Source organism: Anopheles moucheti, chromosome 2 (assembly GCF_943734755.1).
Source record: "Anopheles moucheti chromosome 2, idAnoMoucSN_F20_07, whole genome shotgun sequence".
NCBI lineage: Eukaryota > Metazoa > Arthropoda > Insecta > Diptera > Culicidae > Anopheles > Anopheles moucheti.
The window spans coordinates 76468005-76484637 of NC_069140.1; the positions used below are offsets into that span (position 1 = coordinate 76468005).

A 16633-nucleotide genomic window follows, 5' to 3' on the forward strand; every position below is an offset into this window, starting at 1 on the left:
AATGGAAAGCGTAAAGAAGTTTAAGGGATGGATTTCGTTTGAATTTATTTAATTTATTCATCTTTGGTGATTATTTATATTTCTGAAGGTATATCTTTAACGTATTGAAATTAAAGTGAGAATTTATTTCAGGAATCTTCCACACGTGTAAACATATTTTCTTTACATAACTCCCGCTGACAAGAAACTTCTCGAACCACCACCTAACCTAACGATCACTTTTCCCCTACACAAATGCGTATTAAAAATAAACAATTAGTGTGCGGAACACATTGCCTTCGGGCATTTGGACAACAAAACCTGACACCTGACGACCCAAAGTTCGTGCAATTTTGGAATTGGAATTTCCACCGGTTTTGAAGAATCTTATCCGGTGATCGACCGATCGTACGCGGTGACATTGCAGCTTTTTTTCGTCCGGTTTGACGCACGCATTTTTCCGGATTAGTTCTGGGGGTCATCCACATTTTCGGGACTGTGCGAGACGCGTCTCATTTGGCACATTTTGTCGTGTCGTTTTTTTTTTTTATTTTTGTGGTGAAATGCGGAGAGAAGAAAAATTTGAGTTGGTGTTTAATTGGAAGCTTCTTCGACCGAATAAAAGTAGCTGATGACGATGCGTTTTGTAATGCTTTCCGGGTTGTTAAACTCACCCACCAACGAACTCGCTGACGTCCGGACATGAGCAGATCATCTTTAAAGGCGATTGGAGAGCGCGATACAGCGCTAGAAACGCATGACCACAATTCGTTCAAGGTTACCGCGTAAATATTGGGCTTTCCGGCCGGATTCCAAGCACATGCGATCGATCGCAGGCTCGATCGATGCAGTACCGTCGCACACGTACGCTATACGCTATAACCCTAATCATAGGAATTATGCACCAAACCCCTTCCGAGACAGTGTGTCATCAACTGCACACCATCGATCGGGCAAACCTTGAGGGCTCGATGCCGATGACGCCATTGTGCGCCCCACTAACTTTGCCCGACCGTTCTGAAAGGGCAACTTCGGAAAAGTAAACAACGGAAAACTGACGGATCCACCGGGCGGGAAACCGGGTGGGAAAAATACAGAAAAAGCATCTTCATCCAGCGCGCCAGCCCCGTGATTACCTGATGACAGTTCCGTTCAGCGGTAATTATCGGGTTTGGGGTGATTACGGTGCTGGTGACCACGGCCCCAAGAATGCACGTCCCCGGTTGAATAACTTCTTTACCCTCGTGCACTCGCGGTGCAGTTTGTATGATGTAAAAGCAAACGCGTGACGAATTGTGTGATCGGTAACGGAACTGCCGCGAAATTGCAATGGGAAGTAAGGGTGTTGATGATACTTTGTTTGTTTGCCATTGTAACGGGGGTATTCTTAAAGAGGAATTTCCCGCTTCGTTTCAACAATCGCAATCCCAGGTTGTATTATTTAACGATTCGTTACAAGTTACTCGTTGTTTGTTTTATGTGTTGTTCTAAGCTGTTTTGTTTAAACACTGTCCTATACTATCTTATAATAACTGAGTAATATATTTGTCGACAAAATTAAATCATTATCATTTTATTTTAATTCTCATTTCAAAAATTTTGTTCATTTTTCAAGAAATCAAGAAATTCTATTATTGAAAGATTCTGATGATTGCTGATTGTTATAATTACACTAGGTCAAAGACAAATACATTAGGTGCTCTATTTTGTTACTCTTGCCTTAATTCCGTTCACTAGGAATTCATTTCCTATTAATAAAAATATTGTTTTGCTGTACATTCCTTTTGCATTAACATCTGATGTGATGCCTCTGAGTTATTTAAATCTCTATAATCTAATATATTCATACTTGCTATTTCAAACAAAAATTAATGAATGTTTGCCAACTGCATAATAAACCCGAAATGCTTTACAACCTTTCGTTCAACCACTTCATTTGCGATTTAACCACTCCATTTGCGATCCTTTACATTGTTCGATTTACATCAAGACACATTCGACATGCGAACTAAAACCGGTGCACTAGAATTAATTAACATGCGTGTGTCCGCACACTGTATCACTGTGACAACATTTGAATTATTGTTATCATCGGTGTAGAAATGAATATTTCAATGCAGAAATCACTCGAAATTCAACTTGTCGTTGCGAGACGAAAGAATCCCACCGGGATTAGTTACAGTCCGTCGATCACTCCTCAAGTGACTTAAATTAAACATCTCAACAATTAATACTTGCATATCCAAACTGTAGAATCGTTGGTTTTGTTTTCCTCCCGGTGGCCACTCGATACGCGATACACACTCACACTTTCCCGTGTGACTTATGACACCTTAGATCGGTAGAAACTTTTTTTCTGATGGCGCACAGGTTGCTTGATCTAGCACTGGGACTAAACAGCCACACTAGTGTCGAAACACTCTGCAGTCGGTCTGTCTGTTCTCCTGGACAGTCGGGTGCAAACTAACACGGCGCGATCGCCGACAACTCGCGATCAAAACCCTCGACTGTATCGCGACATCACCCTTCAACAAGGCGTAACAAATTTGCAAGTACGCAAACCGCAACGACAGCGACACCTTTCATTCAACCCGGGAATCTCGTGAAGGTTGAGCCGTTCGGTTCCGCAGCATGCGCGGGGTTGAAGGAATTAGGAAGGTAGATCACACATATTTTTATGAGTCCGCTTCCGAACGTAACCTCAGCATCCCTTTAACATCGACGACGATAAGCTCTGCAGCACGATGAACGTTGATGCGATGAATGCATCAACAAATAAAACCCCAGCAACTGTAACCTGCTCTATGAAACATCCTGGTTACCTTCAAAATGAAGGACAAAATAAGCCAAAACAATGGGCAAGTGGATTGCATCTTGCATCGCAAAAAGACGTGAAAGAAAGTTAACAATAATTATGATCATTTCCAAGCATCTTACGCTGGAGAAAATAATATCAAAGGTCACCAGCACACTCAAGGCCATGTAGCATACTGACCTGTACTACTCAGAGCACCAAGGAAATTTATTCTTTACTTAATTAAATGTGTATTCATACCACAATATCAGGAAGCTTTGATAGTGTCTGGGCGTAGTTTACGCACACCATACTTCAACTGAACAAGTGTTGCTGTTACTTTCCAGACGGCTTTGTTTTGCTTTGCAAAAAATTGCCGTCATCCTCTTTTCTATCCTACCAACAGCATCATTAAATGTTTATTCCCGTACAACAGAACAATCAATTTGGACTCATGAGATAGCATTTCGAAGGGAATCGGTGGAAGGATTTAAAATAAACAGTCACACATCGTCCATCAAAGTCCGATCGGTTTTGTTGCTACTGACTGCGCCAATTTTTCACTTCACTGAATTGCCGAGTCGAGGACACTTGACGCGTGTTGCTCCGCAAGGTGCGACTCTGCTCGTCGGAGGTGTGCGAGTGACGTCACGCCCCTACAATCAGGTCAAATCTGATTGACATTCGATAGCCGCAGGAAGTTTCGAGTTGAGCACCACTTACAACGGGGATGTGCTCTTCACAAACTGTATTATTACAATCCGACTCCACCGAACAACACCTTTCGGAACAAAGATCTATTCCATTGCTACATAATGCGAAGGCATTGAAATGGGGGTTTTATTCACAATTTGAACGGTGGATGCAAGCTTGACGATAAAGCGCCTAAAGTTATGCTATTCGAAGCACGCGAGAGGCTGGTGCTAGTTTCGGTCACAGCACAGTGGCTCAATCACATGTCCAGCATAACTCGCATTAGGTTAACGAATATGTTCTGTTAACTTCATCTTTACCCTGCAATGAACTTTTATTGTTTTGAGGAGTTGTTTTTTTAAGTTTACATTTTATGAAAGCTACACATCATTCGTTTGTCAGTTGTTGTAGTTGTTATCACTCACAAAGCAATATCGCTCGAAAGGTCTGGAAATCAGGACATCGCGAGTTTCTCGATCTCTAACAGTCGATCGGGATCAAACCACGGACAGCTTCAAATTCCGGACATTCTTCACGGTTAAGATTTTGGTGGCTATACCCAAACTATAACCACACTGCTTATTAATTCCACCGGATTGCCATGATGATTGCCATGCCAACTGTTGTCTAATTCACCACCGGTGGCTTTCTTAGCAGTTTTGCTTCAAATCGACTCTAGTGTAATTTCACCAATTATCTACTTCATACTGGCCTATCTGCGTCGGAATACATCGATTCTTAAGATGCAGGGTTTTCACAGTCAATCGGTCATCGTAAATCCACTAAATATCCACTGTGAACCCACATTTCATTGGCATTGAGAACTTTGAATCATCCACCGTTGGAGGTTTCGTTTTCTTTTTTAATTTCTGACCAATCAAATTGGCTGCACAGAAGGATCCATAAGTGTTTTATGAAATAATTTTTGAGTTTGTAGAAGTTTGAAGTTTGGTGAATAGTAGATATTAAAATGTAATAATAACCATTCAAAATATAATTTTTGATGAGATATTAATTCAGGTAGAGGTATTTACGGTGACCGATTCAAAGTTCTCAACTCCATTGTGGAGTGACTGAATCAAAGTAACAGTTGATAACGACAGTTAGTGGCTTTACGATGACCGATTGGTTGTGTAAACTTTGTAATTACCAACAAGAAAACTATGGACTATCTTATACTATGAATTTCACAAAAATCCTATTTAAGTTTGTCCGGAATTCGAAGCATGTGTTTTACTCTGTTGACCTTGACAAGTTCAAAACCTAATATTTGTACTTTTAGTAAAGAAAATGTGCAATTCGTTATCGACGAAGTTTCTATGCTGACCATAATTTGAATCAAACGGTCCGTAACATAAAATATAGCGTCAAAAGTGTCCTCAGTTCGAATTCAAACACTGTTGCAATTTTATGATTTTTTTAAAAACATTTCGTGTTAGTTTTTGGAAATTCTCATTTGTATTTGAAATAAGAAGGTTTTTGCTTTAATAAACCGGGATGTACTGAAATGTAACCAATTTAATTTGTATTTGCTACATCATAATACGTGCCAAAGATGCCTAAAGTGTTCCTGATTTGATCCAAAACGGTACACATTCTATCGGTTGTAAAAGCTAGAGTTGAGATGACACGACGGTCAAGATTTTTTTGGGCTGCAGAAGCTACATGTTGTGTAACATGTTCAGGTGTAGCCTCCAACATGCAACAGCCCAGCCTGAATTCTGAATCCTAGATGCATTAATAACATGCCAAGCATCCCAAATGCGTCGTAGTTGACTGTTCTGGGAACACTCAAAGCCAAATTCATCCCGGCCTACTTTTACGCAAAGTTTTTGGTATATGTTGTTTTCTCCAGCCTCCTAATCCTCTAAGGAAATGAGAACTATGTGGTCCAGCAGACCGGTGCACCAGATCATACGGGAATTTGGTAAACCTGTTTTGTGACCAGTTTAACTAACTTTTTGGACTACGTGAACTACAAGCTTCCCTGATTTGAATGCTATCGACCTTTTGTTTGGTTTTCTAGGATGTTACTTTCAAATCTCGGGCTGAATTCCTAACCAAGCCATAGGCATATGGAATTAAAAAAGTTTAAATATCAATTGGTTATTTTATTTTTGGTCACGATGATTTTATTTAATTTATTTTATTCCATGATGACGGCCAAGGGATCACGATGATTATCGTAAAATTAAAAAAATAAATGTCAAAAGACATTAAGAGGTTTGCATTAGTTTTATTTTGTTGTGTGCATATTATATACCAGTGCACCTTGTATCGATTTTTAATTACAGTTTTTGGATCATTAAGCCCAAACAAACAAAAATCGTTCTTTGTACACTGAGAATAAATAAGTAATAAATACATTTGACATCATTAGCAAACTTTTACGATAAAATCTTTCCAAAATTGTATCCTTCTGTAGCTCATTTAAGGTACAGCAAGAGTGTTGGTGCTGTAAACATTCCGTAATAATTTAAACCCATTCTGCCACAATCAAACCGCTTAACTGCTGGCACTCGAACGGTTCTGAAACAAGCTTCTCATTAGATTTACATATCGATAGTGCGCAATCGTTCGTCCATAATGGTAACACCCGTAAAACATGAATGATAAGCGGCGTTGCGGCAATGCAAAGACTAACAATGCTCGGCCTCTAAGAGGGAGGAGGGGTCGATAAAACCCATCACAACAACAGCAACAACAAAAAGCAGTAAGAATTTTCCGACACAGCACACCCACGCACACCCCAGAAAACTGGGCAAAGGCAGCCCAGCGTTTCAGCAATACGTAATGGGCCGCGGCTGTGTGGGTTGCACAGCAAATCGCCCCAAAAGCAAAGCGCATGGTAGAAACTTTCGATCGCCAGACGCCAGATAGAGTGGCGAATGACGGAAAATAGAATCATTTCGTAACGGTAAACAAGAAGAATCTAAAACACTAACCAAAAAGAAAAAAAGAGCGCCATACTAGCAAACCTTCCGTCTGACATTGTCGTATCGACCCATCGCCAAATTCTAGCACGTCATGGATTGTTCATTCGCCATCTCTACAGCCATCTCTCTAAAAGCTAGCCGCAATTAGATGGAATGCAAACAGGAATGAAACTCCTTTGCGACTCTGCGAGTAGTTTTGTTGTGTCGTGTTCATGCACGGCCAAGCTTTAGTTTGCGTATGGACGAAACGTGCCACAACATCAGTACAGGACGTGCATAGTTTCACACGTCGTAAAGTTCTCGTTGTTCTTTCGATTTGCGAAAGATTGTTCTAATGTTGACAACGGGCAAGATTTGCCGTTGAAGAACGTTGATATCCCCCCCCCCCCTCTCCCCTTCCTCTCGGCTTTTCCACACCCCCCTCTCACGGGGGGTCGAAACTCATTCGAGACGCCGGTCACATTCTGGCGCAGGAAGGAAAAATGTCAAACAGTGCCCACGTTTTCCACATGCCATACTCTCTCTCACTCTTTCTCGCTTTCTTTCTTTCTCTCTCACGCATCATCAGCTTAGCGACCCACACGGCTAGGCAGCACTTTGATTTTTCATTCCGGCGAGGTTTCGGCGTGGGAAATCTGAATACTGATTGCCAACCCAGGCCTGACGATGTTTTTAGGGTGCTTGGGGGTGATTTTCGTTCACTGCTCCACTGGTACACGTGGCAGAAGGCAAATATCCGCCCACCCCTCCCCAAAAACAGGGGATGGATATTAGAATTGTGCCCATCTTCGAGGGGGGAATCCCTCGACAAGCCCCGGTACAGCACCCCGACTTTTGACGATCCTTCCATAAACGGTTCGTCCGGTACGGCTGCTGCTGGATACGATGAGTCACCGCCTGTCGGGCGGGAGCACTTCATTGTCATTCATTGATGCGACCGTGTTCTGGGTGCGCGCTGGCTGCGCGTCGTTTTTCCCACGGGCGCGCACTATTTCATTCATTCATGCCGGAACACACGCCGCCGGGAAAATGGATGCCAAAGCAGTGCCAGCGGCCAGAAAAGCAAACGGAAGATGTGGCGGTGTGGTGTGATTTTTATTCAATGAAATAGTGATACCGTCCAACGGTGCTGGAAGAAGCGTGGAAAACCCCGCCGAAAAACCCACGTTTGGAATCTTTCTTCCGGCTCCGGAAATGAATGCTAGACAAGGTCTTACAGACACACGCACACACCGTGGTACAGTTGGATCCTTATAATCCGTCAGGCCACCGGGAACGGGTGTGCCGCTCTCCTGGTCTGCCCGGAACGATGGCGTCTGTTACGCACGCAATCTCGTCGCTGCCCTAACCCCTAAATGCCTGCAATGTCGCTCGGCGAACAGAACGGACAAAAAACAGCATCCAATCTGTCACGTGCTTTTTTTTTGTGCGTTTATACCGAAGTGCTCAGTACGCAGCCGAAAACGAAAATAAAGCCACGATCAAAGTGAAGCACCCTGGAAAAAAAGGGGGCAGGGAAAAAGGCTACGCAATGCGTCGCGGAGATCAAAAAGCAGCAAAGAGTGCTAAAATTGATTTGCCTCCTTTCGAAGATGATGTTACGCCGCTTTTACAGCACGTCTCAATATAGTGGCGAAATAAAAATGAACTAACGCAAAGAAAAGGCGAGAGGGCGGTGGGAAAGCGACACCCGACTCGTCCATTTTGGATGAAGATAAGCGATTTTGCACATAAAGAAGAGCGGCAACTACAAGAAGTGAAAATAAAACTCCGCGCGCGTACCATAAAACGCAATGTGGGAAGATTTGTGTAATGGCTTTCTGGTCGATGAAGCGCCTGAATGTATGTGACGCATTCGCTGGCAGGGATGATGTTCTCACGTCGCCCGAAAGTTCTAAAGTTTATTTCTCTCTCTGTGTGTTTTTTTTTCGGTTTTATTTCGCCCTTTTTTCGTTCGCCTGCTTATCAGCCCGCTGCAGCTCTATCGTCAGGTCGTCTGCATGGGATCTGATTCATCTGTTCCGCTCGTTCGCGTTGGCGTACAGAAGGAAAGTTCCGCACATCAAAACGGACCATTATTTCTGCGACGCTGCTAACAAACCGTGGGCGCATGCACCAATATGTCACCACACTCGTACGAACACACAGATGCAGCTGGTTGCACGGATATATTAATTTCGTCATTTCAATAGGATGATTCATGCACCTTCGATGAGCTAGCAATTCGGGGACGCTTTCAGCAAAACGTTCGCTCGGGAATGTCGTCCTCAGCCCTGGAAGGCGGGTGGCCAGTTTTCTTTCTCGCATTCGGTTGGCATCGCTTCAAGACGGCCGGTAACCGGTCGGCTAATGGTGGCCGGGGTTGGAATGAATTATGCTTCCACTTCTGCCGCCATTATCAAGGTTACGGAACATTGTGCCCATGATAATCACAATAAATTATCACAGTTTTGCAAAAAAAGGATAGCGTGGCTACGGTTCGAACCGCTGCCTGTGAGTGTGCGTCAAGCTATGCTTACGTTTCAGGCAAATGGCGATGGTCCGGACTCTGGCGGGCAAACCACTTTCTCAGACATCAGACGAGAAGCACGCGTGAAGGCTGCTGGAGATGACGAAGATGACGGCCGTCCGTTTCGTTTCGGTGCATCTTTGAAGCGACTCATTTCACTTAACCTTAACCGTGAAATCTGAAAGACAATGCTTTTTTCATTACATTTTTGCTGCCTATAATCTTTAATGATAGCGATCTTGTTCGTTCATTGGGAATTTAAAATATTTTTAACATTTTTGATAACATAAAAGAAAGATGCGTTTATATGAACCGGCAGTCCTCGCCATTACGCCGATACGCCACTTCTCTTTTACGCTGATTCGGAAATATTAAGATTTTGATACCTGTACAGCTGATTTTGTTTAAAGCACAAAATCTAAACAAAAAGTTGATGAAATTTTTTATTTTTAAAAATGGTTTTTCATTTTTGTAAATGTTTTCTTTCAAAACATCGTCTGAATAAATTAAGTGCCTTGTCGGAAGTCGACTCTAACTTTGAAGAAAACAGGCAGTTCCCGAGCTACACGGTACCTGTCATACGCGGATTCGGAGATTTGTGTTTTTTTTTGGAAACTTGACACATGAGTTAGTTTATAGCACAAAACCTAAGCAAAATGGTGAAAAATTGGTCGAAAATACCTTCCTTTCTCATATAAAACATATCCTTCTAACTTATATTATTGTATTCTTTTAAAAAAGTCGCATAATTTGTTGATTAAATTAAGTGCAGAGAAGGAAGTAGACTCTGTAACTTGGAAGTATAAACGATATTGCACTAGGATTCGACATACTTGGATCTCTCTGGGAATAAAGAGGTCCGCTATAACAGTGTATATCGGTGACTGCCAGTACTTGATACCAACTTCACGAAATTGATGGTTTATATCTTTCTAAATAATATTTGTTTTATTACTCAATTTCCCAAGTACTTAATTTTTTATAGCATGTTGCTATAATATCAATACCTAATGTTTTTCTGTTAAGATTTTTACCGTTTTCACCAGGACGCCTCCATCAACCGTACCAATCATCATTTTTGCCTGATTTCTTGAAGTCAATCTCTCCTTAGACAAACTTTCAAAACCATTTCGAAGAATGCACCAAACAAAAACACCTCCACTGTAATTCAAGTACGCACAAAGTTTGACATGTTTGCCGTACTTTTTTATCTTCGCCTGAAAACATTAAACATTTCCCTTCGGATCACCAAGGCCCGATGGGCCGATACCGTTCACGTCTAGCAACATCAAATGCTTCAAATTTGCCAACATTCATGCCACCCATTTGGAGGGGGGACCTGTTTACTTTTGGCCCGCCTCCTTCAGCCACTAAGCGGGCGAAGCAAGTTTTCCACCTACCGTGTGCCGGCTCGCTGTCGTAGGCACGATTTGTACCGTCGGTTCCGGCACACGCCGCCTGCACACGAACAGCGCCACGAAACGTTGGCGTTCGGCTAGCTCGCGGGAAAATTCACGAAAGATAATAATAGCGTTGAATAAAATATGAAACACGTTGCCCCGAGCTACACAAACTGATGAACTCCCGGGCCAAAGCCGGCGTAAAGCTTCTTGCTGCCCAAAGATCTTCAAAGTAAAAGCGTCCATGAAGTCCACGTACCTGTGGGGAATACCGAGGCACGGGCTACTTTGTTTTTCCCCTCACTAATTTTGTAGATCACTACTTAATTGACATTGAAACGCCGTGAAACGTTACGACGTCAACAAACGGGAAGCCCTTCTTGGTATGCAATCGGCAGCATTTCGGCATTTATCTTTTGCAGTAAATGTCGTAACTTCTCGTTCTCCAGAGCAGCATCCACCGTTAAGATGCTTCGTGCGTTTGGTTCCGACAAAACAAGCGGAATTGTAAATTCAAACAACGTATCACAAACGTTGCGGGAATTTATATGCTCATGTCTTCTGAGGTATGGATAACAAGAATGTTTAAGTCTTTCCTTAAGCATTTATGTATCGTAATTAATTCGCTTTGCCATCCAGTGTCAATAGTTCAACTGGCAGATTTTCCACGAGCGCTTCAAGCTTCAATGCGCCTAAAGTTATGCTTTCACGTGACAGAGTTGCATTAACGCGAATCAAAATCGTCTTAATTACAACGATTCACCCTACTTACAAGACTTTCATGTAGTAGTATCCTTCTTTTTCGATTGTGAGTTTTCCAATGCTTTTAAATTCTCGTAACTTCAACCAGCGTCTCAATTAATAAAACCCCCAATTGTCATACAAACCTGATGAAACTGGAAACATTCTGCTCGCATCCGGTCGTTCTAAGCGCAACGCAATGAAAATGTCATTTCAATTGCTCTAAGCGTTGTTCGCTTGTAGGATTTACCATTTCCACTAAGAGTGTGTTTATTTTTACAAATTCGTTAAAATCCACCGATAAAACATGCTACACCGAATAGTGAAGCCTGGTGAAGGTTTGGTTTATCTGCTTATCAAAGGACATGACTTCCATGAAATAAAAGCCTAAATCCGATGATGGAATGCGGAGATTACACACGGGGCATGAAAAACAGATCGGTCTAGGATGATTGTACCATTTTCGATAGAATGGACTTTCCTGTCGTTGATTTCTTTCGCACCTTCTCACCTTTCATCCAATTTTATCGACTCAAGTTCATCAACCACCTGACATTTATCGAGCACCTGGATATATGAGAAGGGAACCCAAGCAAAGCATCTATTTGACCTTTTGTGAAGCTACACTCGATTTCACTGGAAAATCGGTTGGTGTGTTTCGTTTCGATTGAATCTGTGAGAAATTAATTATTGGAAAACGGGTAACGTCTCAAAAATACGTTGTACGACCGTACGAAATTATGGTGCAAAAATCTCTTTCTATTTCTTAACGCTAAATATACCTCCCATTCGTTACGTACCGTTACAGATTTCGCCACTGGGAAAAGCTGTCCTCATTACCGGCTGTGAGTCACCGCTGGCTCGTGCCCTTGCCAAGTATCTGGATGACCTTGGGTTCACCGTATTTGCGGGCTTCAAGAAGCTGCAGGACAGTGACGATGCGATCACAATGAAGGAAGCTTCCTCCGGGCGTCTGAAGCTGCTCCAGCTGGACGTGACTAGCGAGGTCGAGGTAAGTGAAGTGACTCCACCGAAAGAATCCGCTTCCCTATGTGCTATGCACTTTGTGCGGTAGGTGCTCTTGATTTGAATATGATAATGAACGCTTCTGGGTGCCGGGTGTACGGTTCACTGGTTTGTGTTTTATTTTTGTGCCAGTTTCGAAATAAGTGCTCTAAACCATTCCGAAAAAAGACACATTCCGCTGGCAAGCTATCGGCTACCAATTGTGCCATTGACTTTGTGTAAATTGGTGTAACGGGAAAGCTGCAAATGCAAATGAGGTTTTATGTTCAAATTACGCTACCCGATGTGACCTTTGGCGTGCAATCATGTACGAAAATGAAAGCATAATCTCGTTTACTATTTGTGCCTGATTTAGACAGAAATATTGTTCGGAAAAATCATTATTTAGCATATTTTTATTCATTTATTTAACATTTCCAAAGAAATGGTTAATAATTCGACGATTTCTATCAAAATTCTACAACATTATGAACAAGCGCTTTGAACTTATTACTAGCTACAAACCCTTTTAAGTTTGCAGGGAAAAATTCAAAGAATTCCGCAAGAATTGAATTCTGATTCAATGAAAATTCTTCAAGATAACTTGCTTGCCTGTCCAAGTCTTCATCATTAGTGGCACTGTAACCCCTCGAGGTCTAGATTTGCCATTTGTGGCTTTCTCTTTGCTTTATACACTCTTGGTAGGATAGTAATTGTTGAGTACAGGAGATTGCTTCGGAAAACTTGCAGAAAAGCCAAGATCTATGAAAAAATCCAGCACAATCTTTGGAAAACTACTCAAAAAGCTACGGGAAACAGAAAAAAAATAAATGGGGTGGGAAATCCCGTGCAACACCGCTGAAAAAAATCAGTTATCATGTTGACTTCAGCGTTGATTGCGGTATCCGACGCTCCGGGTTATTTCCTCGAGTACCGACTCCTAGCAACTCCAGTAACCACCAGAGTTTACTGACAGGTCCGTTGCAGTGTTCGCTCCAGAATTGACTCCCTTTATTAACTCGGGAGTCGTTCACGGTGTTGACTCCGGTGTTAATTCTCCGAAGTAATCTGGGATCCTATCCACAGCCTACTGAGGAGTTTAATGCAGAGAAATCAAGATTACGCTGGAGTTGAATCTGGATTTTTTTTTGTATCGATTCCGCTTGATTGATTGGCTTCAGAGTCATACACTGTACTTCTCAATAAAAAATACCTCGAACGCGATGATATGTATTCGTTCACCATAAATAACTTTAAATTCGTTTCTCTCATTTTCCCACTATTATCATTTCAAATTTTCGGATAGAACATTCCATAAACCAATTCGTTGGAATGCATGCTTCCTGCTACCGGGGTTTTATCTCAATCTTCCCACGACTACGCCATCAAAAATCCAACACTGATGCTATCGCTTCTGCTGACCTAGTTTCAATCGTTCGACCCACAGTGAAGATGCGTTCCGTTTCGTGACAGTGAAATCAAACCATCCCAGAGAAGGGTCATTTTTCAAATTCCTCATACCACATTCCCTTTTAGAATCCTGCCGACCGGTACGACCGGTCACCATCGGACGGACAGGATCAAACGATAGTGCCTGCGTAGGTGAGAATGGTTGATTCTCAAGCAATTTCAGTTTGTTTCCAATTAAATTATGATATATCCTTTTTCCGCACAGTTCTTTTCTCGCTCGTGTTTTTTTTTATAAACGGGGAAGGATGTTATTGAAAGAAATCTGTCGTCAGCTAGCTTAAATCCTGCAGGGGCAGACAAGTTGCCTTGTGCTTCCCACGTGGGAGTTGTATTCCTTTCACGCTCTAAAACCCTGACACCGACAGTGAGTTCGCTTCGTTACAACACCACCACCAGCTTATTCAACGAGAAACGGTTACATGTTGATGATGTTTCCTTTTCCTATTTTGTACATACAGTTTTATGTGTGTGTGTGTGAGTGTGTATGTGTGACTGGAAAATTTCAGTGCACAGATTTCGCACGATATAGTAGAAAATGGCCCGAAACTACCATTGCTAGTGCCTTTGTTCAGTTCTACAAATCATGTCAAATCTGTTAAGCAGCCACAATCTGAACTAATCGAATTTGGACTCATGCATTGCATTGTGGAGATGTTTGCATTTTCAGGGTCATAGTGTTCCGTTCGGCCGGACGAACATTCTTGGAAAATATTGCCAAAACAATCTGAATGATGTTTTCTAATGTGATTCGAATGGGAAAATCCAGAGGGTGTGCAAGGCAGTAATAGTATTTTAATTACAGCTTCATAATTACTCGCACGAAGCATAACTACTACGCAAAATTTAATTCAACCAAAACATATCGTAAAGGATAGATTTTGCAAACAGTTTTTGAGAAATTCGAGTATCGTAATGTCCAGCATATTACGCTTACCCGGCGTGAGAAACAACCGTGTGCTGCGTGCGAGGACATCGTTTCAAGATGAAAAATAACCTCCTCGTGTGAGCATTTGATTGAATCTGGTTTATAAAGTACAAAGTTGGGTATTGTATTGTAAATTTTCCTTAACCCTAATTCTCTCATTACTTTCTCCTTTCTTCTTTCTTCTGCCCTTTTCCATGTTCAGTTTTGAGAATGGCGGTTACATCCTAAAATCCTACCTAAATATCCACCGGTGATCCTAATGATGGATCGATTTCCAATTGGTTTGATTTATGAGGTGCCTTGTTTTATGACGTTCATGACCGATTTTTATTTTGTCATAGTGTGCATACATTGATATGTCCTTTTACGTGTTTAATTACTGTCTGTTTTTTTGTTTTTGGATAACCCGAACCCGCTGGTTCGGTGTTGTTGTGCCGCAATTTCATATGCATTTTACCCTTACTTTTATTGTCGACGCACTTATTTGCAGTCTCTTGTATCGCGCCCATCGATTATGATTATGGTCTATGAGTATTAGCCGTACACCGCAGCCGTATTAGCCAGATAGTAAAAATCATAGGAATCTTCATTTCTTAGCTTTAATAAGCTATTTTCATGATAAGTTTAAACATGAATAAAAATTATTAATTCATAATTATGAAGCTAGCACATAACAATACATGTTTGATCTGTTCCTTAATCTATTCCTTTGTCTATTCCTTGATCTGTTCGGGGCGTGGTGTATCGTTAGGGGTCCGAACCACGACCACGACCGAATCGATCCAAAATCCCATCCGGACCGATCTCTCGTAGCGAGGACTGCCTATCCGATTGTCAGGACCAAATAAGTCTTTACGTCAAGTCGACGAAGAAGAAGAAGATCGATACTTTGTAGGTTATAGAGCCACGATGGACTACTAAATGCCACAGAACAAGTAGTACGTCGTGTTAATTTAATGTCATGTGCGACAAAAGAAAATTGAGGAACATTTCATTCAACATACATTGAGGAACAAGAGGAATTTAAGAAATAAAGGGTCTAGATGGTTACACTTACACTAAGAGAAAAAAACAGATGCCAACATTGAAAGGTTAGTTCAGGAGTCGGCACACCTTTCACGAATAGGGTCAGCGCGCTGAAAAATTTTTGAATTCTTCTGGAGGGCCGGATTTGGCCGCACTTTGCCGACCCCTGGGTGAGGTAATCATGCGGATTGTATATAACAAAGAAAGTCTTACCTAAAGACACTAAATCCCGATTTGTTAGATGTTTGTTACTAGAAATTTCTACTCTTTAAAAACCTAGTGCATTATTACTGAGCTTTTAAAGTAACCACTTTAGATCTCTGGGTTCTTTTCTTAAAGGGACGGAACGATTGTAGTAGGTTCACCTACCTTCACGAGTAAATTGAAATAATTCTTTGTAGTATGATTTTTAAATATTCATTACCATCATTAAACATATTTAACTGTCGTTCAGTAGTGGTAGCAAAATTCTATTAAAGGTTGTGGTTCACAAAAAGTTTAATAAACATAAACAAGCAAACTAGAGAAGTAAGACAAGGAATGGTATGTTGAGGACGAGTAAACTTTAAAAGTAATGTTAAAATATAAGACATATATTAAACGATGTAATATTCGAACCGATCTTAACTACAACTATTAACGACAGTGGATATATTTTAAAAATGAATTTTGTTGAAGTTTCTTAACCGATCTTTTCAACGATCTTTTTTTTCTGTCGTTCAGTAGATATATGCATAGTTATATAAAAATTATGTTGCACAATGAATCTAACCTTTTAAGTCTACACAACAATATCGAGGCACACGGGCAGCCGTCATATATGAAAATAGAATACAGCATAGTCCTAGGTTCTCTAAAAAATTTGTAACAATTTTGCAAAAGCTTATTGCACATCTGTGAACTTTTAGTTGTTTCTTTGATCGTTGCTTACCTAGAGCTTTGAGCAAGAGTAACAGAAGTAAACAGACAGACGCGTAAGACATCAGACTTGTTTCAGTGACATTTCAAAAAATGGTTGCCAACCACTGTACATCAAACATCCTGTCGACTCCATCCTTAGGTTTGCAGTGGAAAACATTTGACGAGCTGTTTTTCTCGGTATGCATATTTTTAGCGGTCGATCTGCGTTTACGGAATGCTCCCAATTCAGTAGCT

At 41.4% G+C, this 16633-nt stretch overlaps 1 protein-coding gene across 2 annotated transcripts in view; it reads left to right on the forward strand.

Moving 5' to 3' along the window:
* The window catches only part of LOC128301813 (D-beta-hydroxybutyrate dehydrogenase, mitochondrial), a 45538-nt gene that overhangs the window by 27730 nt on the left and 1175 nt on the right, over window positions 1-16633 (forward strand). For both annotated transcript variants that reach the window (XM_053038449.1, XM_053038456.1), the window contains exon 4: window positions 11861-12064. In XM_053038449.1, the coding sequence (XP_052894409.1) occupies window positions 11861-12064 (204 nt within the window). The remainder of the gene's footprint in view (window positions 1-11860; window positions 12065-16633) is intronic.